At 58.3% G+C, this 27,488-nt stretch overlaps 1 protein-coding gene across 2 annotated transcripts in view; it reads right to left on the minus strand.

The window, feature by feature from the left end:
- LMX1B (LIM homeobox transcription factor 1 beta) overlaps positions 1-21,806 on the minus strand; it is an 87,213-nt gene extending 65,407 nt beyond the window's left edge. For both annotated transcript variants that reach the window (XM_016961674.4, XM_016961673.4), the window contains exons 1-2: positions 21,322-21,806; positions 20,341-20,527 (exon numbers count right to left, since the gene is read on the minus strand). In XM_016961674.4, the coding sequence (XP_016817163.1) occupies positions 20,341-20,527; positions 21,322-21,460 (326 nt within the window). In that variant the 5' untranslated portion in view covers positions 21,461-21,806. The remainder of the gene's footprint in view (positions 1-20,340; positions 20,528-21,321) is intronic.
- Positions 21,807-27,488: the final 5,682 nt, after the last annotated feature.

Consider the following 27,488-nt stretch of genomic DNA (forward strand, 5'->3'; position numbering starts at 1 on the left):
TGAAGGGCTGGCAGCCCACAGGGCAGGTTCTGGCTCAGCCTGCAAGTGTTCAGTTAAGCCTCAGGCCCTCCCCTCCTTTCCTTTGAGAGGCCACAGCCCATGGCACCTAAGATGTGCAGTCCTTGGTGCTATTTAGTCAGGCCCTAATCCAAACAACTCACTCCCCAGCTGGGTGGCCTCGGAGCAGGAACTTAACCTCTCAGAGCCCCAGTTTCTTGAGCTGCAATTTTGTGAGACTTGGCTAATCATCATCTAGCAGCTATCATTTCCCCGTTTGCTGGAACCCCGATTTGGGTTTTTAGAATAACAATTTTACAGGTGAAAAAAACAGGGTAAGTGGCAGAAAATGATGGAACCAAGGTTGAGACCGCCAGCCTCCTCCGAAACAGTTATTCCCCCGAATCTCAAAGGTCATGTGTGTGACTGTGCTGTGACATCAATCATCAGCGTGGCTGGGCTTGTCAGCCTCCATGCCTTTGCCCAGGCAGTGCCCTCAGCCTGGAGTGCCCTCGCCATAGCATCTCCTCCGACTGCAACTGGTTTTGCAGAAGCTTCTCGTGCCCGCCTCCTCTATGTAGCTGTTCTCAGTCTTCCAAGTCCTAGCGGTCTACCTCCCTTGCCTTTGTGTAAGCCCCGGGCCTGCTCCCTGTGTGGGCAATGAGCAAGTGGGGACAAGTAGCTGACTAGAAGAGGAGTGGGAGGGCTGGGGGAAGGGTGAGCAGGAGCTGGAGTCAGACCTGGTGGTGAAGCTCCCCAGCCGTGTGGCCCTGGGTAAGTGGCCTCTGGGTTTTGGGTGTCAGTCCCCTCATCTGTGAAATGGGAATGACAGTAACACCTGTCTCCCAGGCATGTCAGCAGGCTTCATATGGCGCTTGTGCCTGGCTGGCATGCAGCGGGTGCTAGGGCTTAGAAGCAAATCTGCAGAGCCACACTGGCACCGGCTTGAGGGTGAGAGAACAGCCAGGGGCAGAGAGGAGAGGGGAAGGAGCGGGGAGCCCTGTGCTTCTAACAGGCCACAGGCTTCCATGTCTCTGGGCTTTGGCCCACACTGTACCCCACACCTGCAAAGCCCTCCTCTTCCCCTTTCGTGACTCCAAATGTCACCTGCCTGGTAAAAGCTCTCCCACCTCTCCAGGCAGCACCCCTTCTTCCAGGTATGCTCGCAGCGGGGCCCTCCCCTGGATTAATCGCTACAAAATTAATCCCTACAACAACCTGGACAGTAGGAATAGCTGTACCCATTTTATAGATGACTAACTTCAGGCTCAGAGAGGTCAAAGGACTCAAGATAGTGGCTCATGGATGTGGCATTGTGGGGGGGTGTGCAGAACCTGGCACCAGAGGCTAATGCAGGAGGTGGGTAACTGAAAATCTCCATGGGGACAGTCCCTGAACACCTACTGTGCACCGGGTCTGCTCCTGGCATCTCCTTGGCTAGACTCACCCTGTTCAGCACCATGGTGGCAGCCGAGGGCAGGACCTGGAGCGTTTTCTTCCCCATGCCTCCCTGATACCCACACAGGGCGTGGAGGGAGGAAGTTCCACATGTATTTCTGGAATGCCTGTATGAAACTGACGCTGGCTTCAGAGACCTGCCCGGTGAGGCCTCTCCATGGCGACCCCGTCACTGCTGGGCAAGAAGGCTTTCCAGTCCCGGGCTTCACCACAGTGCCTTCCAGGTGCCCTCACATGCCCCATCCTGCCAAAGTCGGTGCTTCTCCTCTGGGTTTCCCTGCCCGCTCCTTATCCCAGGCAGGCCAGGCTGGGACTATCTTGCTCATTTGGAGTCCTGGCGTTATTCCAGTCCTGCCTGGAGCAGGGGTCCTTCCGGTTGGATGAGTGAGCTGGGCTTCCTTCTTCCCTCCCTCCTGCCTTCCCCAAACATTCGCTGAGTACATACTGTGCCAGGTGTATCCCTGAGGCATCAAAAGCGGGAGCCACAGGGGGAATGAGGCATCTTGGAGGCCAACTGGCAGAGGGGTCACACAAAGCTGTGTGAATTTGGACTGCCGACTACCCCTTTCTGTGCCTCAGTCTCCATATCGCTGAAATGGGGATAATAACAGGCTCTGCCTCACAGACTATGAGGCTTACGGTTGAATGAAATAATGTGTTCCTTCAATCAGTGGCTGCACAGGGTAAAGGCTCTGGAAATAACAATCAACCTCTCTTCTTCCATCATGCTGTATAATTATGTGCGTGCTGTATAACCATGTCAGGAGTGGGCAGTCCTTTCGGAGGAGGGGACAGCTACAGGGAGGATGTGCTGGTGGACTCTGTGGCCTCTGCCCACTTCCCATCTCCCGGAGGGCACTAATTTTGCCCTTCCATCCCCCAGCCTCGCCCCCATGTCCCGAGGTTTCAGGAAGAAGAAGAACCCTGCCCCAGCCAGTCCCCAGGATTGGCCAGGTGTCCTCCCAGTTGTCCTGTGGAGTCAGACTTGCTGCAACCTACCCACCCATGCCAGGCAATGAGCTAGGCCCAGGGAGCTTCATCCATCCAGATGGACAGGTAACCACAGTTCATTCATTCCTTCACAATGACACAACACACGGATGCACCTACCAAGTACCAGGCCCTGTGCCAGGCTTGGAGGTACCCTGGGCAGAGGTTCTCATACCTCAGCAGGCAAGGCTTCCCCCAGGGGCCATCTGGAAATGTAGACTCATGGGCTTCACCTCGAGAGTTCGAGTTCCCTCACAGATCTAGGATTCTGCATGTCTAGCAAGTGCTACAGGACAGATCCAAGCCTGGAGGACGGGGGTGGGGCTCAGAGCCAGAGAGACTCCATGAAACCGGTGACTCTTGTGCCAGGCCTTGGGAGTAGGGAGAGTTTTCCAGAAGAAGAAAGGATGATGGAGGCCAGGGGACGCCTCCTGGGCAACCACCACAGCCTGAGTAAGACCTTGATGTGGGCAAGTGTCTGAGACATGTGGGAATGGCAGGTGAGCTGGGGGCTCACCTGCAGGGCTCAGCACAGAATGAAAAGGCAGGGGCAGGGCCACTTGTTCAAAAATTAAGAATTTCAAGAGTGTGACAGCAGGAGCATTAAACCAAGCTAAGGGCCCTTCTGGGTGTGGGGCCCAGTGGGGCTGCACAGGTCAAGCCGGCTCTTCCAGGGACCCAGCTAAGTGGGTCACCCCTGCTGGGACCAGCCCAGAGTGCTCAGGACCTCAAGGTCTTAGCCAGGCAGCTGAGTACCTGGGGTTCCAGCCACCCCAGCTCCAAGCCCCAGGCCTCTGTGACCCTCCCTGTGCCCTGTTCCCTCTCTGGTTCCCGCAACTACCCTCACCTCCAAGGTGGCAATAGCCTCCTCCCGCCGGTCTAATCCCAGGCACACGTTGCCAGCATCAGCTCCATAAAGTGCCTCTCCAGTTCCTGTCACTCCCCTGTCCAATAACCTTCAATAGCTCCCTCCTGCCCACAGGATAAAATCCAAATGCCCGAGCACAGCTACAGGCTCCTGCCCTGCTCTGCAGCCTCCAGTCCCAGCAGCCCCTCGGCAGCCCCTCTGCCAGACTCACTGTCCCAGCCTACCCATTTAACCCATTTAACCCCTAATATTCCTGCTGCCAGGGCCCCCTCCTGGAATGCCCTCCCCAAATCCTCCCAAGCTGCAGCCTCCCATCTCACGGGCACCTGCCTGGCGTAAGCTGGCACACACTCTTGCTGCCTTCTTGTGTGACTAACGAGGCCCCTGCCCACAACTCTTCCCTCTAAGAAAAACGGCTCCCATGGACTGGTATGGCTCTTTGAACACAGCATCTCATCTCGCTCTCCCCACAACCTGGAAGGTAGGTTCTTTACGTGCATTTTGCTTGTGAGGGAGTGGAGGCTCTGAGAAGCTAAGGAATTTGTCAAAGATCACACAGCTAGAAAGAGGCCAAGCCCAGAGTCCAGCCCAGCTCTAGACCCTTATACTTTCTTTCAGTACGAACTGAGCACCTACCGTTCCCTTTTCTAGCTGAGACCCAATACATATGGTCAAAGGTGGCCCCCTTTGAGGCCCAGCACAAAGGACTGTGGGAGCATCAGTAACAAAATCGGCAGGAACCACTCACCTAAAGAGGAATGGCATCTGCTCCCTCTGAATCATCCTTACCCGGAGGCAGGGGTCTGGTCCTTAGTAAACTTTGAAGAAACTGAGGCACAGGGAATTTAAAGCCTCTAACCTAAGGTCACACAGCGGGAAGTGGTAAAACCTGAGGTTCCAAAGCACTGGTGAAAAATCTGGTTAAGTTCTTGGCCTCTCAAGGAATCAGTTCTGGGGTCACAAAATCCAAGAGCCAATAACTGCAGGCACAGGGACTGTGCTGGCCTCATTTCTGCTCAACTCTGCCCTCGCCCCTATCCCCACCTCACCCCACCCACCCACTTAGCCTGGGAGCTCTCTGAGGGCAGGATAGGCCTGCCCCATCCCGGCCGAGCTGAGCTAGGAAGCTGAGCAACTCAAAAGGCCCCCAGCTGGACTCCTGGGAATCAGCAGCCCAGACCTAATAGGCATTAGGTCTCTCACCTAATACCTCTTCTTTCTGACCTCCTGCCACGAGCACTCCCCAAGCAGAACACAGGGTTGAGTCCCTGATACTCCCTGTGCCCCAAGGCAAGATGTTTCCTTTTACAAATCATTATTATTACTATCATTACTGTTATTTTAATTTAAATCTTTTGACGTTCAGGCAGATGTTTCTCTGCAGCCGTAAGGGCATGTCTGTGGGAGGATGGCACCTTGGGGACTGGCCTGAACTCTTGCCACGTGGGACAGCCCAACCAGTGGGCGGCCAGCTCCATCCTCCTCCAGGGGTCTGTCGCTGCTCACTTATCAGGTTGACATCCCACAGGGGGGCCACTGCCCTGCCCGCCCCTTTGGCTCCAGGCCTGCCGACTAGAACCAGAGCTGGAGGGGTGGGCAGGCGGGGGCACGTGGGAGGGGGCCGAGCCCTCACCACAGGCCCCTTTGCAGTTCAAAGTGACACACTCAGACAGCCGTCCCTTCAAAGGCCAGACAACGCCTGCCCTGAATTGCTGCACCGGCAGCCCGGAGCCAGGAAGGCACTGCAGGGGGAAAGGTGGCCCTGTGAGGGCTGGCCACGCTCCCATCCATGGCATGGACTTCCACTATCCTGGGCAGGAGGGCAGACCCTGGCCGGCCCCACCCTGTGGTGTAATCCTTGGAAAATCACCTTCCCTCTCTGAATCTCGCCGCTTTCACTATATATTTGCAAAGTACTCAGAAGGCACTCAGGGGTGGTCATGCATAAAGCTGACAACACTGAGGACGAAGATGATGATTCAGAGCCTCTCTCTGAGAGGCACCGCCCCAAAGACAGGCCACCTGAGTGTGATTCCCATCAGCTGCTCACTAGCTGTGTGACCTAGGGCTAGACACTCAGGTTCTCTGTGCTTTAATTTCCTCCCCTGTAAAATGGGGTTTGGAAGGGATGACGCCATGCCTGTTTGGCACCAGACAGGTCACAGATAACAACCCTCCCCCCCAAGTGATGAAATGTGCCCTGCCTACTGCCAGGAGAGTTGTTCAGGCCAAGTCAGACCCACTGAGAAGGCTCAGTGCAGGTGCTCCCCCAAGCCTGGGTTCCCGGGAGCTGAGAAGTGGTTCCAAGGGCAGGTTGTGGCACCCGCAGATGCTGACTCTGTGCTGCATAGCCCCCCACTGGCTGTGTGGCCCTAGGTGTGTGGCTTCACCCCTCTGAGCCCCAATTCTGTCACCTGGAAACCCAGGCAAACAATAGTGCTTTTTTTTTTTTTTGAGACAGAGTCTTGCTCTGTCGCCCAGGCTGGAGTGCAGTGGCGCAATCTCGGCTCACTGCAAGCTCCGCCTCCCGGGTTCACGCCATTCTCCTGCCTCAGCCTCCCAAGTAGCTGGGAGCTACTCCCGAGTAGGTCACAGGTGCCTGCCATGACGCCCAGCTAATTTTTTTGTATTTTTAGTGGAGACGGGGGTTTCACCGTGTTAACCAGGATGGTCTCGATCTCCTGACCTCATGATCCACCCGCCTTGGTCTCCCAAAGTGCTGGGATTACAGGCATGAGCCACCACACCCGGCCAACCACAGTGCTTTTAGGAAGTCTCATCAAGATCTAGGGTGCCATCTGAAGCTGGCAATCATCAGCTTGCCACCTTGGGGAAATCACTGCACCCAAGTCAAGCTTTGATGTTGGCAAAATGGGAAATAATATTAATAAAACCTGCCCCCAGAGCAGTAAGAAGTTTCAGTGAGTGAATCCCCATCAAAGCTTTACCACAAGCAGCATGAAATGAACACTGGCCATTCATTAGGAGCCATTTCTTCAACAAACAACATTGGGTTGCAGTACCAGCCCACCACTGGGGCACCAACCCCAGCCAGAGGCCAGACTCCACCCTCCCAAAAGGCTGCTGAAAGTTTTCTCGTGACACAATGCCTGGGTTCCATTTACTAGCTGTGTGACCTTGGGCAAGTTACTTAACTTCTCTGTGCCTCGGCTGTCTTACCTGAAAATGCAAATAATAATGGAAGCCATGTCGTAGTGTCATTAAAGAATGGAAAGTGCTGAGAGCAGTGCCTGATGGACCACAAGTGCTAAACAAGCATCAGCTGGCGTTATTATTGCTGCTGCTGTCGTGCATGCTCCAGGTCTGCCCCGCCCGTCAGAAAGCCCCATGCAGCTGGGCTTCCTTCTGCGGCTCACAAACTTGGGAAGTGTTAGGTCCTGAGAGGTGCCCCAAGTACCGTGCAGAATGGAGGCTTCTGTGGGCTTCCTCTCTGGTCTGTTTCCCTAGCAGCTGGAACGCTTAGAAAAAAAGCACCCAGCCTGCTGGGCTTGTCAAAGCAGGACTGGCTTTACTAGAACCAGGTTTGGATGGTAATTTTGTGGTCATAACTATTTTCCTTACATACTGCTATAGAAAGGGGAACCCCTGCTTTTTTTTTTTTAATCTAATTGAAGACACCATCAAGCGTAAATATGCTGGAGTTTTTAATAAAAACACGATGGAGAAAAATATTCAAAGCTCAATAATCAGAAGCAATTTGCGTCGCAAGCAGAGATGTGTCATTCCTCCCACACCCCCCTCCCCGCTTGGCTGTGCTCTGTGCGGGACTGGCTTTGGGGATGGCAACTTTAGACCTATGGCAAAAATAATGAACAGCAGTGAGGCTTAGAGATAGCCTGAAAAATCTCCTGGAAAAGAAAAACATATGCCAAAGAGTGTGGTATAAAAGTCATATTTCATGCCTGACTTTAGAGAATGTTAATAAGGATTAGAACCATACTCCAACAGAACAACTATCAGTCAAGGCGGGGTAATTAATTTCGCTTCAGATCTCTGGGAAAATGAAAGCGGTAAGTATTGTTTCACAGCGTAGAGATTCCATCGCTCTAAGACAACCCAAAGAACTTCCAAAGCCATGTCCTGAACCCAGCTGAGACCTGGCTGTTGCTGGCGGCCTCTCCTGATCTGTCGCCTTGTAGATTTGGGGACCTTTTCCGAATCATAACAATATCAAACTCTTTTTTCCCCCAGGATTGGCTAATAAATATGATTAAGATAACACGACCCAAACCACATGTCCTCTGCTCGGCCTGCAACATGTGGAGGACAGATGTGTCTTCCGTGCACAGATGACCCAGCCGGCTGCTCCCCTGAGGCAGGGACCCTGGGAGATGGAGTCTTGAGAGGTCCTAGCAGCCCACTGGCCCTCTGAGTCCCCAGCCAGGCCTCTGGCCTCCCCATGACCCACTATAGACAGGAAGGGCCAAGCCCAGGGTATGCGGGAGTCAGAGACAAGAAAGATGGTGGGATGTGGCACTGTCCTCACCTGGCTTTTGTCCCCCAAGGTCCCAGTTTAGTAGACCGCATTCCCAAGCCACGTGGCCCCGTGTTATCCAGAAAACTCTCAAAATCATTTCATTGTCCAGGTCCACCTGTCACCCCTTCTTAAAGAGCTGGGATTGAAGAACCTTCCCATCCCTGAGACCTGGGCCCAGGGAAGACAGAGTAGGCCAGTGTTAAAGCCAGAGTCTGGGAGAGGGTTCTCAAAAGGACTGTGGAGTTGCCACACAGCCCCCAAGCCTGGTAGCGTGCAGCTTGGGATTTCCGCCTCTGCTCTGCTACAACAGGACAAGTCCTAGCTGCACTTGGACCTTGGTTTTCCCATTTCTACTCGGATCCTGAAGAGCCCTTTAGCTGGGATATCCTAAAGCAGCCCAAGGTCCCTGTGAGTGTGGCCCTGCTGCACTCAACTGTGGTCACTGGAGGCCACGCAGAAGGCCAGGCCCTGGAAATCAGGCCAGGGAGGCCTGGGACTGCTGAGGTTGACAGCCCTGCTCCAGCTCTGGGGAAAGAAGGGGAGCAGGCTCAGAGGCCAGGGCTGGTGGGGGAAGAGCCCCTCCCACCCTGACCAAGCAGGGCTCCCAGCACCAAGGCAAGGCTCTGGGCCAAGGCATGAGTGAGCCTCCTTCTCTGCTTTCCCTTGGGGACAGGAGGGAGAAAATAGAAGAGTCCCTCAAAGTTAGCTCAAGCCAAGCAGAAGGGCTCCAGGTGGCAGGAAAAAGCAGGGCATTCTATCACTGCATAGAATCAATGAAGTCAGAAGCAAGCAGGCTGAGGGCAGGGCAGGGCACCTCTCTGAGTAAAAAAGGGAAGAAGGGTCCCTGGGGGAGGGGCACTATATTGTGGATGAGCCTCAGCTGCCTGCAGGGCAGGGACAGGGTAACCCGGCCACGGGGAGGAGACCGGAGGGTCTCTCTTCCTGCTGGTCCCTACTCAGAGGCCACTCTGGTGACCAGGCACATCAGGCTCCTCCTGAGCCCAGTGAGGTCAGGACAGCCTGGCCAAGGAACCCTCTGACACCAGTCTCCGAGGCCTCCTTTCCACTGGGGCCGACTGGGCGTGGGCTGTTGCGTCCAGACCCTTATCAATGCTCAGGCGGGGGCCTCCCCCAAGACCAAGGCCTCTTCCCTGCAGAGGAGCCCGGACGGACGGGCGGACGCTGCGGGCCCGGCCGGGCTGATAGGAACCATCTGCGTTGTCTTAGGCCGCCCTTCGGCCCACTGTCCCTCTGAACTCGGCCGGTTCCCGCGGGCCGTTTGATGCTTGCAGGGTCACAGACCCCCGCACACAAATCACCGCCGCGGGGCTGGGGGTGGGGCGGAGGCGCTGAAACCTAATCCGCAGAGTTTGCTCCGCCGCCGCCTCCTTGCTCCTTCCCTCGCTCGCTCGACGCCCCCCACCCACCCCTTTCCAAACAAGGCTTATTTTTCTTGCCAAAAAAACAAAGTTGGTATCAAGTGTTTCGAGGGAGAAAGTCTCTCCCCCACCCCTGACCTGGAAGGAAGGGCCGGTTGCCGACTGAGCCGGGATTGCAGAGGGGGCTCCAGGAGAGGACGGGCGGGAGGTGAGCTCAGGGCTTCTGGCTCCATCGGTCCTTCCCCGCTCTCGCCTGCCCGTCCCATACTTAATGGCAGCGAATCCCATGGTCCCCGGCCCTGTCCTGTCCCTCTACTCGTCCTGCCCGGAAAGGGTTTCCTCCATCGGAGCTCCCGGTCCCTATGCTGTCAGAGATGGAAGCATCACTTCCTGCTCCTTCTCCCTCCCCATAAAACAGTCCTTGCCTGTCGCTTTTACGAGGTGACACCCTGCTCTCAGCCCGATCCTCCCTGCGCCCGGAGCCTGGGCTCGGCGCGCAGGAGACTGCGTGCACTCTGGCGTCCCCGACCTCTGCCAGGGCGCACGGGGACTCCAGAGCGGATCCTCTACGAGTTCTAATAGGAGGCCAGGGAGCCGGGACATCAGAGACAAATTCCTCCGAAGTCCCCCTCCGGTTCCACTGACTGGAGCCTTTGGGCTGAAACCCCACGAGCTCCCCACCCCCATGTCCATGAGGGGAGCAAAACGGAGCCCCCGGGGGCACGCAGGCTTCGTTTCTGGGTGTTGGTTTTGCTTTTGGTTTTTTCAGCCGGTGCAGCGACCCGGAACAGCGCGGCCGCTTCTCCGACGCCCGCGGCTCCCCACTGCGCCGAGGCGAGCGCCACGGCTAAAGCCCAAGCCTCGGCGCCCGCTGCGCCTGCCGGAGTTCTGCTTGTCCGAGCAGGCAGTGGGGCTCAGGCACGGCGGCGACGTCGAAGGGCCAGTCGGCAGACAGGGCTGGGTCTCCGCGGCCAGAGCGCCGCAGGAAAGCCCTGCAAACGGTGGGACGAGGGTGGCGGCGGCGGCGGCGGCGGAGGTGGCGAGAAAGGCGCCACGGGCCTGGCGGAGAAGAGGGTTTCCGTGGGGGTCGAACAAAGGAATTCGCCCTCGGAAGAAAGGGGCCGAGCATGCAGCCGGGAATGGCCAACCCTGGAGACCTGCAGGAGTGCGAGCGCTGCGACATTAGTCCCAGGGATCCAACGAAATCTGCCCCGCTGAGGGCCCCAGCCTGGCATCTCCATTCGGCCTCTCTCTTCTGGTCAATCCCGCTTTAATGGGGGTGGTGGGTGTGCACCCAGAGTGCCACCTTTCCTGGGAAGAGGGGACAGAGCAGGACCCGTGCTCTCGGTCAGAGGAGGCAAACACATCCCACTAACCCTCCCCCCATTCATCCTCTAGTCGTGGGGTCACTGTCCCCATTTTCCAGACGCTGCCAATTAAGGCACCCGCAAAACCACCCCTTCCCCCGCCCCCACGGCAACGCTCCGGCTCCTGAGGCCCAAGCGCGCTCGGAAACCAAAAGCGTCAGGGGGCTACAGGGCCGGAGCCCCCTCTTCCCGCCGTCCTCGGAAGGGGTGGAGGGGACACGGTTGTAAGGTGCTCCGCTTCTTTTCTGTGCTTGACATGAATAAGGGGATTAGGACGGCAAGTTTCCGTCGTTCACTCCGTGGGACAAAGGGCCCCGCGGTTTGAGCGGCACAGCCTCTGATTAAACGACAGAGCCCTGTCACTCAGCACCATCCTAGGTACTTGTGTTCGTGACATAATCTTATTAGAAGATAAAACCGGCGAAATCCTTTTCATAATGAAAAGTTACATTTAATGGCCGGACTCTCCCCCCACCTCCCTCCCCGGAGCCTGCTCGCCTTTCCCCGTTGCTGTTGGATATGGCTCGCCTATAATTGGCATTTAAAGCACCAAGTCCGGGAGAAAAACGGGGTTTAGGGTTTTTGTAATCCCCCTAAACTGTCTTTGTTCGAAATCTCCACAGATACAAGTCTGTTAAGAGTAAATATTTGTGGATTGATACAACCACATTTCCCCCCTGCAAACCAAATCCAAAAAAAAAAAAAAAAAAATACCCGCCACTCGCCGCCCTCGGGCTGGGGCGCAGGAGGGAGGGGGCTGGGGTCGGCCCTAGCATCCGCGCCGGGAACTCGGCTTTCGGGCCGCCTGGTTGCCTCCAGGAGCTGAGGGACTTCGCACATTTCTCAGGCGGGAAAAGGGTCTTAGATTCTCCCCCGCAACCCCTAATTTTCTGTTCTCTCAATAAACAAACCTCCCGAACTTGCTGCTTTTGGCCAGCCCGAGGGGGTCGGCAGGAGGGCTTGGGGAGGGGCGAGGGCTGTGCTCAACAAGGAAAGAAAATGCCAACTCTCCCCGCCAGTCTTACTCCCTCCAGCGGGAGCCTGCAGTGGCTCCAAGGAGAATCACTGGCTCTTTCTGGACCGCGTAAGGCCCCACCTGGCGGGGCACCCCGACCCCAGCCCAGGAGAGCCCCCGAGCCACCAAGGGTCCCCGAAACGCTGAGAAGCCCGAAAGCTGCTGCAGGGCCCTGGACTCCGGGCTTCAGCCCAGCGCGTCCCAGGATCGAATTCCTCCATAAATCAGCTGCTGGGTGAAAGGGCTGCGCTTTAGAAAGGGCAGGACCGTGTGCGCGTATTAGAGCGCGCGGTTCCCAAATCCGGGCTAAACCCCTGGTGACACCGAAATTCATCAACCGCCGCTGGCGCCCGCGGCTCGGCTGCGGAGCCCAGGAGCCTATGCATGGTGTCATCCCACTCCCAGTAAAGAACATGCTGCACGAACCGCCGAGAGGTGGGCCTGGAGGGGTGCGCGGGTGGAGGCCGCTGAAAGCCGCCCCAGCTGCGTGTCCGGACGTCGAAGGAAGCTCTCCCGCCCAGGGGAAGGCAATTATTCTAACCTTTTTCTTCCTCTGGCCAGGGCTGGCCCTACAGGGGGCAATCCGCGCAGAGGAGGTCAGTGACACCCTGCTCCCAACCCTCGGGTAGCGACCCCCCTCCCCACCCCTCCCAGGCTGGGCGTTCTGGGGCAGATTAGCAACAGTGTAGAGCCCGCACCTTCCGGAAGGTCGGTATAGGGGTACTTAGAGAACCCATCCGGCTTTGGGAGTTGGACCCGCCTGGGGGGAAATCTGCTACAGGGTAACTCTGGGCCGGGAAAAATCTGCTACAGAGTTAACTCTGGGCCTGGGGAAGTTGTTCAAGCTGCTCAGCCTCAGTTTCCTCCCCTAACCACAGGGTTGGGACGGTACAGACAGTGAACTTAACAGGGGCTCAACAAACGCCAATGCCTTGCCCTTCTAGAGGCACTACTGCGGGCTGCCTCCCTGTTCAGTAAGGCGCTGCTCCTACAAGTTCACATCTACACTGACCATGCTCAGGAGTCTCTTGGAAAAAATGGGACCTACGTGTCTCAGTAGTAATGAGGGCCCATCCACAGGCTGGCCTTGGCTCCGAGGAGCAGCCTCTGGCATCCAGACCGGCCCCATGCCCTTTTCAAGGGAAAAAATAAAATAAAAACACAGGCTCCCAACCTGGGTGAGGAACAGAAGGGTGGGCAAGACCCCTCTGGGAGGCCTGTTCAGGAGGCTGCACTTTCTGGGCCTCCCACGCAGGACAGACAATGCATTCCTGCCAGACGGGGCTGCCTTCGGCTCATTTCCCAGCAGGAAGGAAGAAAACATACATTGACTGCATGCCCAACACTGGCTGGCATCTGGGTTTGTTCCACTTTATTCTCAGAGCAACCCTGTAAGATTGGAATTACTACCCCCTTTTCACAGAGAAGGGAACTGAGGCTCAGGAAGAGCTGTCAGTCCTTCCCTAAAGGCCCTTGGCCTTTGTCACTGGGAGATGGAGACATTCTGGATCCCCATTCTGTAACTGCCAACAAGCTTGCTCTTCCTTTGAGAAAATGTGCCCCACCCAGGACCCCTCCATTTGGAGGAGGTCACCCCAGAGCACCTTGATCCTCTGGAACCCCAAAGGCCTGGGCAGCTCAGTCCTGGTCTGGCGCCCACACCCAACAGCCCAGTAACTATAGCAATCCAGGAATCACATGACAAGAGTCACAGAGTCCCCTTGGAAGGCAGGAGGCGGGAGAAGGGGGAACAGCAGTCACACCCAACTTGTCCCATCCCAACCCAGTGCTGCTCCTCCCCTCCCGTCACCGCTGCTCAAGTTCCTGGGGAGGCGCTTGGGGGAGGGACCCCTGGCGGCCCTGTGTCTCAGCATGCTTAGCTCATCTTCAGCTACCCAGCAGCTTGGTGGCCTCCTCATTCCTGCCAGCCCCAGTGGGCATCGCTGTTGCTCTGGGTGGCCGTCACAACCTTCCCCAGCTAGCCACCTCCCCACAGTTCCCGGGGAAGCCTCTCTCACAGCACTGGCCCGGCCAGGAAGCAAACATCTTTGTTTCTTCTGGAACCAGGCTCCAGGAACCGGGTTTTTCCTTCAGCAACACTTCCCCCCAGTTCACCAAGTGCCAAGGCCAGCCAGGTGCTCTGCCATCAGCCAGGACATTCGTCCAGGGCTGGTCCGAGCCAAGCTCCCAATTGAGACAAAGCCTCCCCACAAATGTACCCACACATCCCCAGATCCCCAGCCCCTCATCCTCCCTTTGGGGCCCCAAGGTCAGCAGGGCAGGTCCAGCGGCTGCCAGTCAAGATGCTGAGCAGAAATGGATACAATATTATCCAGGGAATAACAAAGGAAGGGCCCACGCAGAAATTTATTTGTACTGATCAGGCGAAGCAAAGGTAAAGGGCAGAGAGGAAGTGCTGTCAGCCGGCCTGAAACCCAAGAAAGTTGCCATTCCGAGCACAGTGGCCCCTTATGCCCCACCACTCCTCACCGCAGCAGTAGTTAAAGCAAACACAAGCCCTTCACTGCCCCGTCAGTTACACCTTCCCCCCAAAATTACACAAACTTTGAAACATTTTTCTGAGAGAAGATGGATGCTTCAGGAGACTTGAGGTCAAGGCTAGGCTGTTTAAAGTATATTATTAACAAATAAACATTTACTGCAAAAAAAAAAAAAAAAGGGAGAGAGAGAGGGAGAAAAACCCTATAGGCCACCGGGGAACCAAATCATGTTGCTTTTGGCATCAAATGACAGGAGACATTTATGACATGAATGGAGAACACCAGCCGGTCGATGAAATGGCAAACGTCTGCCACTTTGCTTCCTCTACCTTCGTGAATCAACTTTTTCAAATATGGTTTTCAGCCTTAGCCCTCTCTCACTACCACCGTCTCTCCACTTCTGACTGCAGTGGTAATAAATATATATAATTTTGGTTTTGCTCTTTGCTGCCATCAGCACAGAATCTGGTTGGAGAGGGCCAGAGGAACTTCCGGCTGGGTCAGCCAGACAGCCAAGGGCCCTGGGTCCTCGGGCACCCCCAACTGACTGACAGCTCACACGCGGCTCCTTGGATGAGTAGACTACCCCTCCCTTCCTCCCTCCCCTGGCTGAGGCTTGACTGTGGTGTCCAACAAATTGGAAGTTATAACTCATGTCGGTGAGAGTATCCTCCATCCTTCAGCCTAACTGATGCCAAAGTAGGACTGGTTTTTTTCCTCTTCCTTTTCTTTATTTTTTAGAAACTCCAGAGCCTCAGGACAAAGGCGGCTCCTTGGAGAAGCATCGCCAGCCACCCATGGGTGGAAACCTCACAAGGCCACAGAGCCCGAGCTGGAGGGGCCTTCTGAGTTCCTGGAATGGTGTTTCTCCACCTTTTAAACTTCATCTTCCTTCTGAGAAATAGACAAATCCCCCGGACCTCTCCTCCACCTACCCCCTTCTCCATTGGCTGAGCTTTATTTTCTGTGGCTTCAATCACAAAACAGTAAGTACAAACAGTTCTTCAAATATGAATTATTAAGCTTTTCCAAGCTATATGGAGGCCCTGGAGATGCCAATTGTTTCCCGGTGGAAATACTGTTGCTCTGGACCACCCTCTGTTTGCCACCAAAGGAAAAAGAGCCAGCACACCCGGCCACCCTCCGTCTGCCCCCAAGGAGAAAGAGCACAGCACACCCGGCCACCCTCCGTCTGCCCCCAGGGAGAAAGAGCACAGCACACCCGTCTGCCCCCAAAGCAGAAAGAGCCCAGCACAGCTGGCCACCCTGTTGCGGCCCTTTCTGATAATGCAGTTGGCACCTGTGCGCACCCACACAATCAGGTTTTCCACCTCTCTTGAGGTGCAGGAGAGGATAATGGATCCCCCGGAGAATGGAATATTTATTAAAGTTCCACCAGGTGCCTGTGTAATCCTCACAACCACCCTGCAAAGTCACATCATCACCCCCAGTTTGTTGATGAGGCCCCGGCTCAGAGATGGGCAACCACTTAGCAAAGATCACACAGCTGCTAAGACTTGGGGCTGGGAGGTGAACTCAGGTCTGACTCCGAGTCTAAAGCTCTTTTCATGGCTGAGAAAGGCAAGACTTTTACAGTGTCCTACGAAGGGAAAGGCAATGGCTTCCCCAGGGTGCTCCTCATCCTCCCTGCATGGAGAGGCTCATGGCAAACCCTGTGTACCATGGAACCTGGGTATAGAACCTGTTGGCAGTGTGGTGTGTGTCCTTGGAGACAAGGTATTCCCTGCCATGCTCATGGTGAGAAGAGTAACAGCAATAACTTCCAGAGTATTAATAACAAGCCAGGCAAGATGTCAGGTCCTTTGGGGCACCTTATCTCAAGTCCTTATAAGAATACTTGCCCCCAGCAGAATAAGTCCCCATTTCACAGAGGAGGATCAGGTAGGTGCCACGGCCGTGTGGTCTCTAAGCCTGGCTCCAATGGACAGGGCAGGAAAGAGCTGACAGTCACCAATCACATACCCCAGAGGAGATCCTCCCAGCCTGCTTCCCCTACTCAAGAAAAATAGGGCAAACAAATAAGGCCACACCAGCCCAGCGCCCGGGGAGTCGAGGGTGAGCCAGGAGTCACTGTGAATAATGCCTCCGTTCAGCAGCAGGGGACTGCAGCCTCAGGAAGGCCTGTGCTTACCGTCTTGCACACAGCCAAGGTGCTGGGGTTAAATGGAGAGGTACCCTCCAAAGGGCCAGAGGGTCCCCAGACTTGGGCTGCCAGGGTGAGCCCTTTGGGGGCCTCAGCCCCCAGAGACAGCACCATAGAAGCCTTTTTGTAAGGCAAAGTCCTGGCTCCTCCTCCCAAGCAGTTTCCAGGACAGGCGCTCTGCAGCCCTGAATGAGTTTGATGGTTGGGGCAGGGGGGCTCGCTGGTTGGGGTACACACTGGGGAAGGGGTGCTGCTTGAGACTGGCACCCTGCAGGAGGGCCTATGGGAGGCCTTCCAGGCTGGCAGAAGAAGTAGCCAGAGAAGGCCGGAGCCTGACTGCTCTCCCCCTGGGCCACACCCGAACGCGGGAGATGGATGGGGAGTGTGGGGGGAGAGGTGAGCCTCCCAAGAAGGTCTTTCCCGGGGTAAACACTTCCAAGGAAAGGAATGCGCAGGGCAGAGCGGTTGGGCCACTGGAGCCACAGCCAGCTGGGGGAAATTTTTTAAAAACTCACCCCAGGACTCAAGAGGGCTTTCTGTGAAACTCAATCAAAGCCTCGATGCTCCCCTGCTGCCAACGTAGGCACATCCTACCTGGACAGGCGAGCCCAAAGGGCCCCCAGCGGGCCCGGCGGAGCCCTGGAAGTCTGTGCCGCCGAGAGGCTCGGCCGCCCGGGCAGGCCCTGCGGGCGGAAGGACGCCGCGGCCCCGCCGCCGAGGTAGGAGCGCGGCCCGGGCCGGAACCCCGCGTCTCGCCGTGCACAAAGGCGCCCGCTTGCACCCCAGCGGGTCTCGGGTCGCCAAACCTGGGAGCTGTCTTACAAGCGATTAGACTCCATTTTGTGACAGATTTTTGGACTCTCCCACCGACCCTCCCCCCTTCCGGAGCCTCCTCCAGGAATTCTCCACCTCTTCAGGATAAAAACCCTTTCCAGACGAGCGACAGACGGCAAGAAAAGAGAGTTACATAATTCTATTCGGCCAAGCCGCCAAGATAAAAACATGGGAGGGGGGAACGTGCCTTATTTTTCATTTGTTCTCCGGTGGAGGACGGTGAGAGGTGTTCTGATTTGGGGGAGGCTGCGTTTCCTCTCCGTTTCCTAACTGGTTTTCTGTCCGAAAAGGCTGCTTTTTCTTTTTTTTGAAGGAGCCCCCAAAAATCACACATGGGGAAAAAGGAGACTTTTGGAGTTAAGAGTGAAAATGCCCAAACTCCACGGCCGGCGCTCTGCTCTGCCCGCCAAGGATGTACAAGAGGATTTTTATCAAATTCGGTTCAATGTGCCCCAGTGTCAATTAATCACCCCCGTGGTGCGTAAGAGAACTTGGCACTTCTGGGTGTCTGGGATCTTTGAGAACAAATCGAAAGGAAGAAGAGACATTTACTAAAAATGGCAACCTCTTTTTAAGGACGGAGCCCTGCAACTCAGCCAGGGGTGAGGACACATTTTTCAGAAGTTGTGTTTGGTGGGGGGATTGTTAATTTCCCAATACCGCTGACGCACAGACTCGACAATATCAAGAAGGCACGTTTCTGCGCCCGCTTGCTTGGATTCCTGTCTGAAAAGCATTTACGCACAGATGAAATAAATATGCATCTGCAATTCTCAAAGAAAAAAAGAAATGTGAATAAAAAAATTTTTATTGTGCAAAGAACATCCCTTTCCAGTGGCTGCTGCCTGCCTGGAGCGGCGCTCCATCTCCCTGTGAAACGACTCACTGGCTATTTGTCCTGATAACAATCACCCCACCCCCCACCCCCCACCCCCAGCACATCCTGCCGGCCGGCCTAACGCAGATACCTAATTGGCGTTATTGGAAAAAATAGAATGAGGGTGGAGGAGTGAACTGTCCACAGCTAGAATAATGCACTCCCCACCCCAGGCTTCAGCCCCACAGGATCCAGACTGAGTGAGGTCTTCGGACCTGAGATTCGCCCTGTGCCAAAAATCATTCTCAACACACCGGACTGCATTGAAGAAGCTGGCTGTTAGGTGACTCTTTCCTTTTCTTTTTAAAACAAATATACTTTGGACAAAGCAGTAGCAAATGCTTAACGTTTAATTGTTTTGTAAGATGAGGGGGTGAGCCGCTCATCTCTAAGGCAACATCCAGCTGAAATTTCGTGACTTTACCATTCTGTGCCTGAAGAACCAGGGGTTATCCTTTCCTTTTTTTAAAGAGAAGCTCCGTAAATAATTATGGGGAGTGGGGGGAGGGCAGAATATGTACACGCAATTCATAAGTCTTTTCAATATATTTAAAAAGTTTTTTTCTTTTTTTTAAGCCGTGCAAATGATTCGGAGGCCGGTTTTAGTTTCCTGGGCCCCCTTCCCCCATGTGTTGTCGTAAAGGCTGGTGGCTGAGCTGGGTGTAAGTGGCACTGCCAGAGCTCGGGATCAGGCAAGCAGAGTGAGGCCAGGGGTGCAGGGTGTGGTGGGGAGGGGGCTTAGAGGCTGGTGCACCCTACAGAGGGGCTCCTCTAGCCAGCCCAGAGCCCACAGCCACATCTACCCCAAACTATTTTCCCCATTCAATTTGTGCTGCTCTATGCTTGGGCTGTGACTGAACGGACTGGCGTCTCCCTCTCCCGGAACTAGAATCATATTAGTTCAGAGCACAGCACAAAGCCGACCTACGGCAGTGTGCCTAAATCTGGGGTGCTTCCTACTGAGAGGAAGGCCTCAGCTGCACTCTGGGACCAGCAAAACAGCTGAACCTCTGAATGGACTCCAATCCCTACCCAAAGATCCCTCAGCCGGAAGAAAGAGCTAGGTGCAAAAAGCAGCTCAGGCTCAGTCCCCAGACCACCAGGCACAGCCAGAGCCTTTTGGGGTAGAATCCGATGCCCTCTCTAGGGCTCTGGCCTGCACTGTTTCCAGGCCTCAGTTAAACAGTTGGGCTGCGCTGCTTTCCACTAGGCCCTGGACTGGGGACAATCCCTGGGCAGAACAGGTAGGTTGCACTCACCACGAGGCGCCGGCAGCCCAGCTTTTCCTTCCCTGGAGGCTTGGGCATACACAGCCCTCTCTGAGCACCAAACCACCTAAGCAGCCTACCCGCTCTGCAGCCTCATCCAGGACGGTTTTCTGGCATCACTAAAGTTTTCGCAGGCACCCACTGTGTCTGCAACAGAGCTTTGGGGATCCCCACACCCCTCTTTCAGTTGTGGCTCCTCACTGCCTCCCTCCCAATTGCAGTGCCAGGCAGAAAACCCAGGAGGTCAGAAGAAAAAGCCTGCATGTCCTGTTGTCTGTCCCCAACCCCGGCCATACAAATCCAGTCTCAGCTAAAAACTAGTTAGCAAGAAGGGCTCAACCCACATCTCTGGCCTCAGCCCTGAGGTTTGGGTTATACCAGGGCAGAGCGGGCCATCTCCCTCCTCAATACACACTACCAGAAAGGAGGCCTTGTGGGGAGGGCTGACTCAGTCAGCTCCTCACTCCCATTGGGAGCCCCAAATTGTAACTTGCCACCTTTTGAGATCCTCTTCCTAGAATGCTTCTCCAACCAAAGAAAACTGCAAGTGCAAAATTCCCGCATGGAACGGTTTGGGGAATATGGACATTCTTTTCTCTCCATCAGGGACTAAAAGTGCAGCAGTGAGCCTGGCAGAAAGGGGGCCTCCCTTGCCGCTCAGGCCGTTCAGTGTCCCAGCACTCCACCTCCTGGCTCCTGGCTCCAGGCTCCAGGAATCCCAAACCCCCACACACCAGGCCCTTGAAGCAGTCCGCCAGGCCTGGCTCCCTAAAACATTATTTTCCTTTGGAAATCAATTTTGGGTTCCCAATTCAAGCCTCCGTAGCGCCAGACCCTATATCCCAGGACCCAGGCACCAAATCCCTCGGCCGGCCCAGCGCAGGATTCCGGGACAACGGATGGCAACTGGGGGCCGTCCGGAGGCTCCCAGGACCCCATCAGTGCCGGCTGGGCTGGGCTGGTCCGCCCCGGCCCCAAGACGCGCAGCTCTCGGAACCCTTGGAGCTGCACGGCCCAGCTGCGCACAGAGCCGGCGGCAGAGCGGGCGCGGGCCGGGCCCGGCAGGGGGCTGACCGGGCTCGAGTGCCGGGCGGTGGCGGGGAAGGAGGACGAGAAGCGCTTACTGTTGGTAGTCTTGTTTGCAGTACAGTTTCCGATCCCGGAAGTAGCAGCTGGTGGTGAGGGCTTGCTGACACGCTGCGCACTGCAAACACTCCTCGTGCCAGGACGACTCGTTGACTCGCATCAGGAAGCGGTCGGAGATGGGCCGCTGGCAGCCCTCGCAGACGGCGGGATGCGGGCAGTCGGAGCCTGTAGCGCACAGGGCGAAAGCCCGGCCGTCAGCGTCGCCCGGCCCAGCCCCGGCGTCCCGGTCGCACCGGGCCCACAGCCCCCGGCCCCGAGGGCTCGGGCCGCCCGGGATCACCGCCTGCCGCCTGCGCTCCCCGGACCGCCGCGCCAGGGGCCGGGCGGCCCCGGCTAGTCCGTCCCAGTCCTCGGGCTCCGGCGTGGAGAGGCCGCGGGCCTCCAGCCTTGGCTCGGCGCTGTGCTCTCCCCTTCTCCGGAGAATCCGCGCTCCGTGTTAAGACAAATGACAACGAGCACGGCGCAGGGTGGCCGGCTGGGACCAAGACAGGCGAGGTGAGGCTGGGGCGCTCGCCGGCTGACACGCCCCACGGTGGCGTTCGTGGTCTTCTATCCCCGATCTCCCCAAAATCTGTGGTTTGAGTGACCAGGGAGACGTTTTTCTCTTAGAATCTCCCCCACCCCAGGTGACCTTGCGCCTCTCCCAAGCTCGCCAAGGTGATTGCTAGGTCCTCCATCATCCCTGCCACCCGCCACCTACCACACCGGAGTGGCAGCTCTAGAACCTAGGCCTGGAAAGGATGGTGGGTGGCGACTGGAGCTGTCCTGTCCCCTCAGGACGCCTGCCGGAGGCGTACTTGCGGCCCTCTGGCGATCACTCCAGGAGTCCTGTCTCTGCCTCCTCCCCATGTCCTGCAAACCCATTTCCTTTATCCGTTGGCCCCGACGCCCGTGTCCACAGCCGGACGACGCCCCATCCCACGCCCGAGACCACTCGGGCGTTCCGACCCCGCACTCACCCAGCAGCACCCCCAGAGTGGCGGGCCCGGGGCGCAGGGCGTGCTCCTCCATCTTGATGCCGTCCAACATCTTGGCGCAGTCCGTCTGCCCGCGAGGGAAGCACCTCTCCAGCGACTCGGGACCTGTTGCTATATCCATGGGACGCGGGGCGCGCTGCGGACCCCGCCGGCCGGGCTGCTCGCCCGCCGGCCCGTCCACCCGCTCTCCGCCGCCGCGGCCCTGGAACCGGGGAGGCGCGGCCCCTGCAGGGCAGGGGTTGCGCCGGCCCCCGGCGATCGTGGAGCGGCTACGCGCTGGCCCCGGGCCCCGGCGTCGTGCGGGCGGGCCGGGGCGGCTGCAGCCCGCGCCGCGCTCTCCCGGACACTTGCAGCCACGCGCGCCGGCTCCTCTGTCACCTGCTTGTCAGTCCCGGAGCCCGGCGGCGGCGGCTGCTGCAGACGGAGCCGCGGGGAGGAGGCGGCGGCGGCGGTGGCGGTGGCGGCGGCGGCGGGCGGGGGAGGGGGTGGGGGTGCAGGGGCGGCCCCGCGGGCCGCGGGGGGGGCGCGCGGCGCAGCGGGGTCCCGGGCGGGGCGCAGCGGGCCGCGGGGCTCCGGGCGCGCTCCCCGCGCTACTCCAGTGCCATGGTGCGCCCGCTGAGCCGCCGGGTTTAGAGCTGGGGCTGGCGGCGGAGGGATACGGGCCGCCTCACCTCCCGAAACTTCCTGACATTTGAACCCCGCGGCCGGTATCCCTGCGCCGGGATGCGCCGCCGGCTCCACGTCAAATAGTGCCGTCCCGCCCCCCCCGCGCGCCCCGGGGCTCCGCGCCCCTGGCCCGCGCCCCGCGCCGCGCCTGGCCCCGAGCTCAGGCCCCGGCTCCCCGGCCCGGCCGCCCCGCGGGCCCCTCGCAGAAGTTTTGATCGTCTTCGAAACAAATCCCTCTGCTCCACCCCCTTGAAAAATTGATTTGGGAGTTGGGGAGCGAAGGCTTTCTTTTTTCTCCCCTGCCTTCTTTATTATTAATATTTTGTAAAGCTCCAGCGCTACGAGGAGTGGCCCCGAGCGAGGCCACACTGCGCGGACGGCAGGGAGCGCGGCGGCTCCGCCAGGGGACGGCGCCGGCCGGGAGTGGCCGCTTGGGAACCCCCGACTGTCGGCCGAGGTAGGTCGCGGGGGCTGACTCGGCGTCCCCCGGGCGGCGGCGCCTGCTCGGGGCGGCTTGGTCCGCGGAGAGGGCCGGCTCCCAGGAACGAAGGACGGGGGCGGGCAGAAGGCGAGGACGGCTGGCCCTGGACTCGTGCAAGGGGGGGCCCAGGCCCAGGAACGGGGAGTGAGCCTGGAGTGTGGGTGAGGGGTCTGGGAAAGCTCCGGGCCTGGCAGAGATTGGGCGGGGGACTGAGCCGATGGGAGGTTGGGGCCCCGGGATCGAGAATGGGGGACACTGGGACGACAAGGAAGGTCAGGCCTGGGTTCAGGCGACCGAGAGTTTAGAGGACAACTAAGGCTGGAAAAGGGGTCCCCAGGCAGGGGCAGGAGCAGTGGGCAAGACCTGGGCCTCCTAGGGTTTGCAGTGAGGGGCGCTAGGAGGGAGTGGTGGCCCCAGGGTAGCGGCTCTGAAGAAATTAGGTTGGCTGCCAAGATCGGGGTCCTTTGGCGGGTCGGGTGCCCGGCCAGGGGTCGCTGGGACGCGCGGATCAAGGACAGTGCTCTAGCCAGCCTGGGCAAAGTGGACCTCGGCAACGGGACGCGAAAGCTGGCGAGATGGAGCTGCCGACTTCCGCGCCAGCCGGGCCTGGCACCCGCGTCCGGTGCGAGAGGCCACAGCGTCGGACCGGCTGTCTGCGGCCCGTGGTCCCCACCGACGCGCGGCTCACCGGGGAGCAGGGGGGCAGGTGCGGCCCGGGGTAGCGGCGGGCTGACCCCCCGCGATCCGCTGCGGGGCGGCCCCGGCCCCTCCCGGAGCGAGGCAGCGGCGCGGAGCCGGGCGGGGGCGGAGGGCATGGGGGGCGGGTCCCCTGACCTCGCTGGAGGCGAAAGGGCGGATCGGATTTGGAACCTGCGGGAGGCTTGGTCAGAAGTGGCCCCCTGCGCCGCGGGGCCCCGCGAGGGGCCCGGCTTTGTGGAGGATTAGAGGCTCCCGCCCCACCCTACCTGCGTGTGTGTCGGTGGGTATCTGTGTGTGTCTGTGCGTGTCGGGCCCCCGCCTCTGCGGCTCTTGCCTCCGTGTGCTCCTTGGCTCTGCACACACGGTATGTGTGTCCCTGCAACCTTCCAGACTCCCAGGGGTGAATCTGTGGATCTGTGTCTGAGTCCCCTGCACCCGTGTGTATGTGAGTGTGTGGGTCCTTCGTGCCTGTGTCTGGGGTGTGTGTCCGCATCATTTCATGCGGGGGCCTAAGTCTTTGTGCGTGTCTCAGCCTCTGTATTGTGTCTGCGATCCTTTTCTGTATGGGTATCTCTGTCAGCTTTGCGTATCTGTGCTTATCTCCGGGGTTCTGAATGCTTCTGTGTGCTCGCGTGTCTCCTAGCGTGTGTGTGTGTGTGTGTTTGTGTGTGGTGGGGGGCTTTGTGCCTTCGTGTATTTCTAGGCGCCTTTGTGTGGCTAGGTCGGGGAGAGTGGACAGTCCATGTGGAGTTTCTCTCCCACATCTCGGTCCCCTCTTTGCTTGACCTGGAAACCCCAGGCCTGGACCCGCGAAGTTGGGCTGGGCCTGAGCCGCCTTCTCCGGGCATCTGGGGCGGGGGCGCGGCTGCTGCAGGGAGAAGCCGGGCGGGCAAGGCTTCGGCGCACAGAGCCAGAGTCCCGAGGCGCGGAGCGCGGCTCGGGGCCGGCGGGCGGACCAGGCACTTTCTGCCCTCTGCTGGTCGCGGTCCGTCCCTGCAACCGGGGCTGGGCGACTGCCTGCAGGCGAGAGTCCTCGTTCCAGGCCCAGACCCTCTCCCTCTCCTTCAGGGTGCACATGGTAATACTCTCTCGTCACAGGCCCTGCACCCTCAACTCCTGGCGCAAGGCTCCATCCCCTCCCCACCTTCCCTGTGCCTGGCCTCTCCTACCCTACAGCTCTCCTTTCCCTCTCCTTGGCTGAATGAGGGCCCCTGCGATCCAGCCTCCCAGGCTTCTCTAACTCGGGTTGGCGTCCAGTGCCGATCTGGGGCCGCTGGCTGTGCCCAGAGGCTCATTCCCCGGACCACTCGAAGGCCTGGTCTCAAGGCAGGAGGACTTGTGGGAAGTACCCCCTCCGTGCCGCGTCTGGTCTGTCCGGGGGCGCATGCATTCTCAGCGCCTCTTCCGCGCTCCTACCAGTCATATCCCACGCCACCAAGGCGGATATAGGGTGGTCTGCCGCCATGCGGCCCGCGCCCAGATAGGGGCGCTGGCTCGGTGGACGCCAGAGCCTGGCTGCCTTCTCTGGTCTGGGGTGGGGCTGCTGAGTCCACACCCCTTGGGCCCCTCTGCATGCCTTCCCCGCTGTCCATTCATTCCCCCTACACACACACACACACACACCCTCCCTATAGGCCCCGTTCCTTGCCCTTTGTCCTCACTCCTCGTGTCCCGTGCTCCCAGCAGAGTTGGCCGGTCTCGGGTCCTTCGCACGCAGACGCGCAGAGGCCCCAGATCTCTCCAGCACAATCGGGGCTCCCGCGCCTCTCCACCGCTTCCCTTGCCGAAGAAGCCAAGAAGCGGCCTACTGGACGGCACAGCAGGGGCCGAGGCCCAGAGCCGGCTCCTGCCCGCAGGCGGCGAACGGCACCTTGCTCCGCCAGGCCCCTGCGGGTGCGATCCGTGACCCGCAGATTCTCCCGGGCGCCTCTGGCCCATGACGCGGGGGCTGCTCGCTCAACGCAGGCGGCTCCCGGATGCTCTCCCGCTCAGATTTCAGCGGCAGAAACAGCCTCGGATTCTCTCTACCTGGGGGAAAGACTGAGTCGGGGGCTCGGAATCACTGGAAGAAGCGAGAATGGAAAGGGAGGCTCTGGAGCGGGGGTCCCGGCTCCTTCCAGTCTGCGGACGCCCCAGCTCCATTGAGCCCCGCCCTAGTCCCCCCTGCTCCTCTTCTTAGGGCCTTGCACCCTCTCCTCTGCGCTACCCGCCTCCCTCGAGCACGGCTCTATGAGCTGCCCTCCCCCACCCCACCCAGCCCTGTCCATCCCGCTCCGGGCTGTCTGGATTGTTTTGTGCTTCTGACCAGAGCCAGAGCCACGCTGCCCCCTCCCAGTTTACCATCCCAGCTGGAGGCATGGATCTGGGGCAGCGCAGGGTGCAGTCCTGGCCGGGTTCGGAGGAGTGGGAAGGCAAGGACCAGGAGCTGCGAGTGTCTCTATTCCACTCTGCCCGGAGAACCAGGGCTGCAGAGAGCCTGGGCCGTCCCACGCTGTCCCGGCGCCATCAGCCCTGCCGAGCCTCAGATCCTTGAGAGGCGGCCAGACTGGGGGGACAAGAGCCGCCCAAGCAGTGGGCCAGGTTGGGGGCTGATATTCCTGGGAGGTGGCCCTGGGTCTAGGGTCCTGGGAGAACCACACTGACTCCGGAAGTGGAGCGGGAACACCCGGAGACTGAGTGCTGGAAACTTTCCAGCCAGCAGTGACCATGTTATGCTTTTTGGACCCCAGCGGGGCTGGACCCCAGGGCACATGGGCCAAAGGGTCAGGCCCTTCTCAGCTAGAGATGGCCGTGTGTGATCGTCACAGAGTAACACAGCCACCTTGCCGCAGAGCGGTGCAAATGTCTGTGGTCTTGCTGTGCCGGTGGGAGACCTCACAGCGACCTTGAACCCAGGTGGAGGCCCACACACAGGAGTAAAGTGATGGCGCCCAGCGGGGGTCCTTTGAATCAGGGCTGGGAACTGATTCTCTCTCCCATTGGGGTTTTCCAGCCTGATGGGAGAGGGGCTGCAGGGAGACAGGATTTGTGGCAGAATTTGCTGGTGAGGCAGAGCTGGGGCTCTGAGGCTGCATGCAAGTGTGTGTGTCTGTGTGCAGCGGGGAGACAGCCAGCCCCAGCAAAGCCCCTAGGTCCTTCCTGTAGCTTCCCCTTCAGTGGGTAGGGGCTCTGGCCACAGACCCATGACTTTCCAGCACAAGGTCTGGGTCTTTAGTCATGGGATTCCTCCACATTGGGTCAGGAGACGGTGCTCCCTTAGAGCCCAGGCTGCTGTCAGCTCTCGGGACTGGAGCTCTGAGGGAGACGGTGCCCTGGCGGGGTGGCCCAGTGCTGAGGTCTCGCAGTGGCTAGGAGTGGTCAAGAGCAGATCTTGGGGAGCCACCCAGATCTGGTTCAGGATCTGGCCATGGGACCTCAGGAAGGTCCTGCCCTACTCTCTGCACCTCAGCTTCCTCATCTGTCCCACAGGGTTGTCGAGAGGCTGAAACATAAGTGCTCACCACAACACCCAGCACCTACCAGGCCTCTATACATATTTGGTAAATAATTGGATGGACACTTTGGGAGGGTGAAGCTGGTGGATCACGAGGTCAGGAGTTCAAGACCAACCTGGCCAACATGGTGAAACCCCATCTTTACTAAAAATACAAAAATTAGCTGGGCATGGTGGCACGTGTCTGTAATGCTAGCTATTTGGGAAGCTGAGGCAGGAGAACCGCTTGAATCCGGGAGGTGGAGGTTGCAGTGAACCGAAATTGCACCACTGCACTCCAGCCTGGGTGACAGAGCAAGACTCCATCTCAAGTAATCATAATAATTGGATGGAAGAGGGGCCATGCTACCAAGACTTGGGGAAATCACAGCTCCCTGCTTCTCCTTCAACCAGGGCTTGAGGGCAGACAGACCCCCTGGGCTCACCTGTGTACCTTCCTCCAGGGCAGGTGAAGCTTAGCTCCAGGAAGGTGTGAGCTGGGCACAGGAGACCTCCAGGCAGTGCCTAGAGGCCCGGCAGAGCCTTTGCCACTGGCCCTGCTCTAGAGCCTGGGCCTGCAAGTAGCTGCTCAGAGCTGGACCCTGGCGGGGACACAGAATTAGGGGCGTTAGCCCATTACATCAAAAGCAACCACGTGGGATTCTCAAGATGTCACATATTTTAAAATTTATTTTCTTCAAGAATCTTTGGCTTTCTTGCCAAATGGATGGGCTGGATTATTTCTGCAGCCTATCTGGAACCGGGAGCTTCCCCAGCTGAGGACCACAGTGAGAGCAGAGAAGACCCAGGATCATATTTGAAACCATAAAA

Source organism: Pan troglodytes, chromosome 11, assembly GCF_028858775.2.
Source record: "Pan troglodytes isolate AG18354 chromosome 11, NHGRI_mPanTro3-v2.0_pri, whole genome shotgun sequence".
NCBI lineage: Eukaryota > Metazoa > Chordata > Mammalia > Primates > Hominidae > Pan > Pan troglodytes.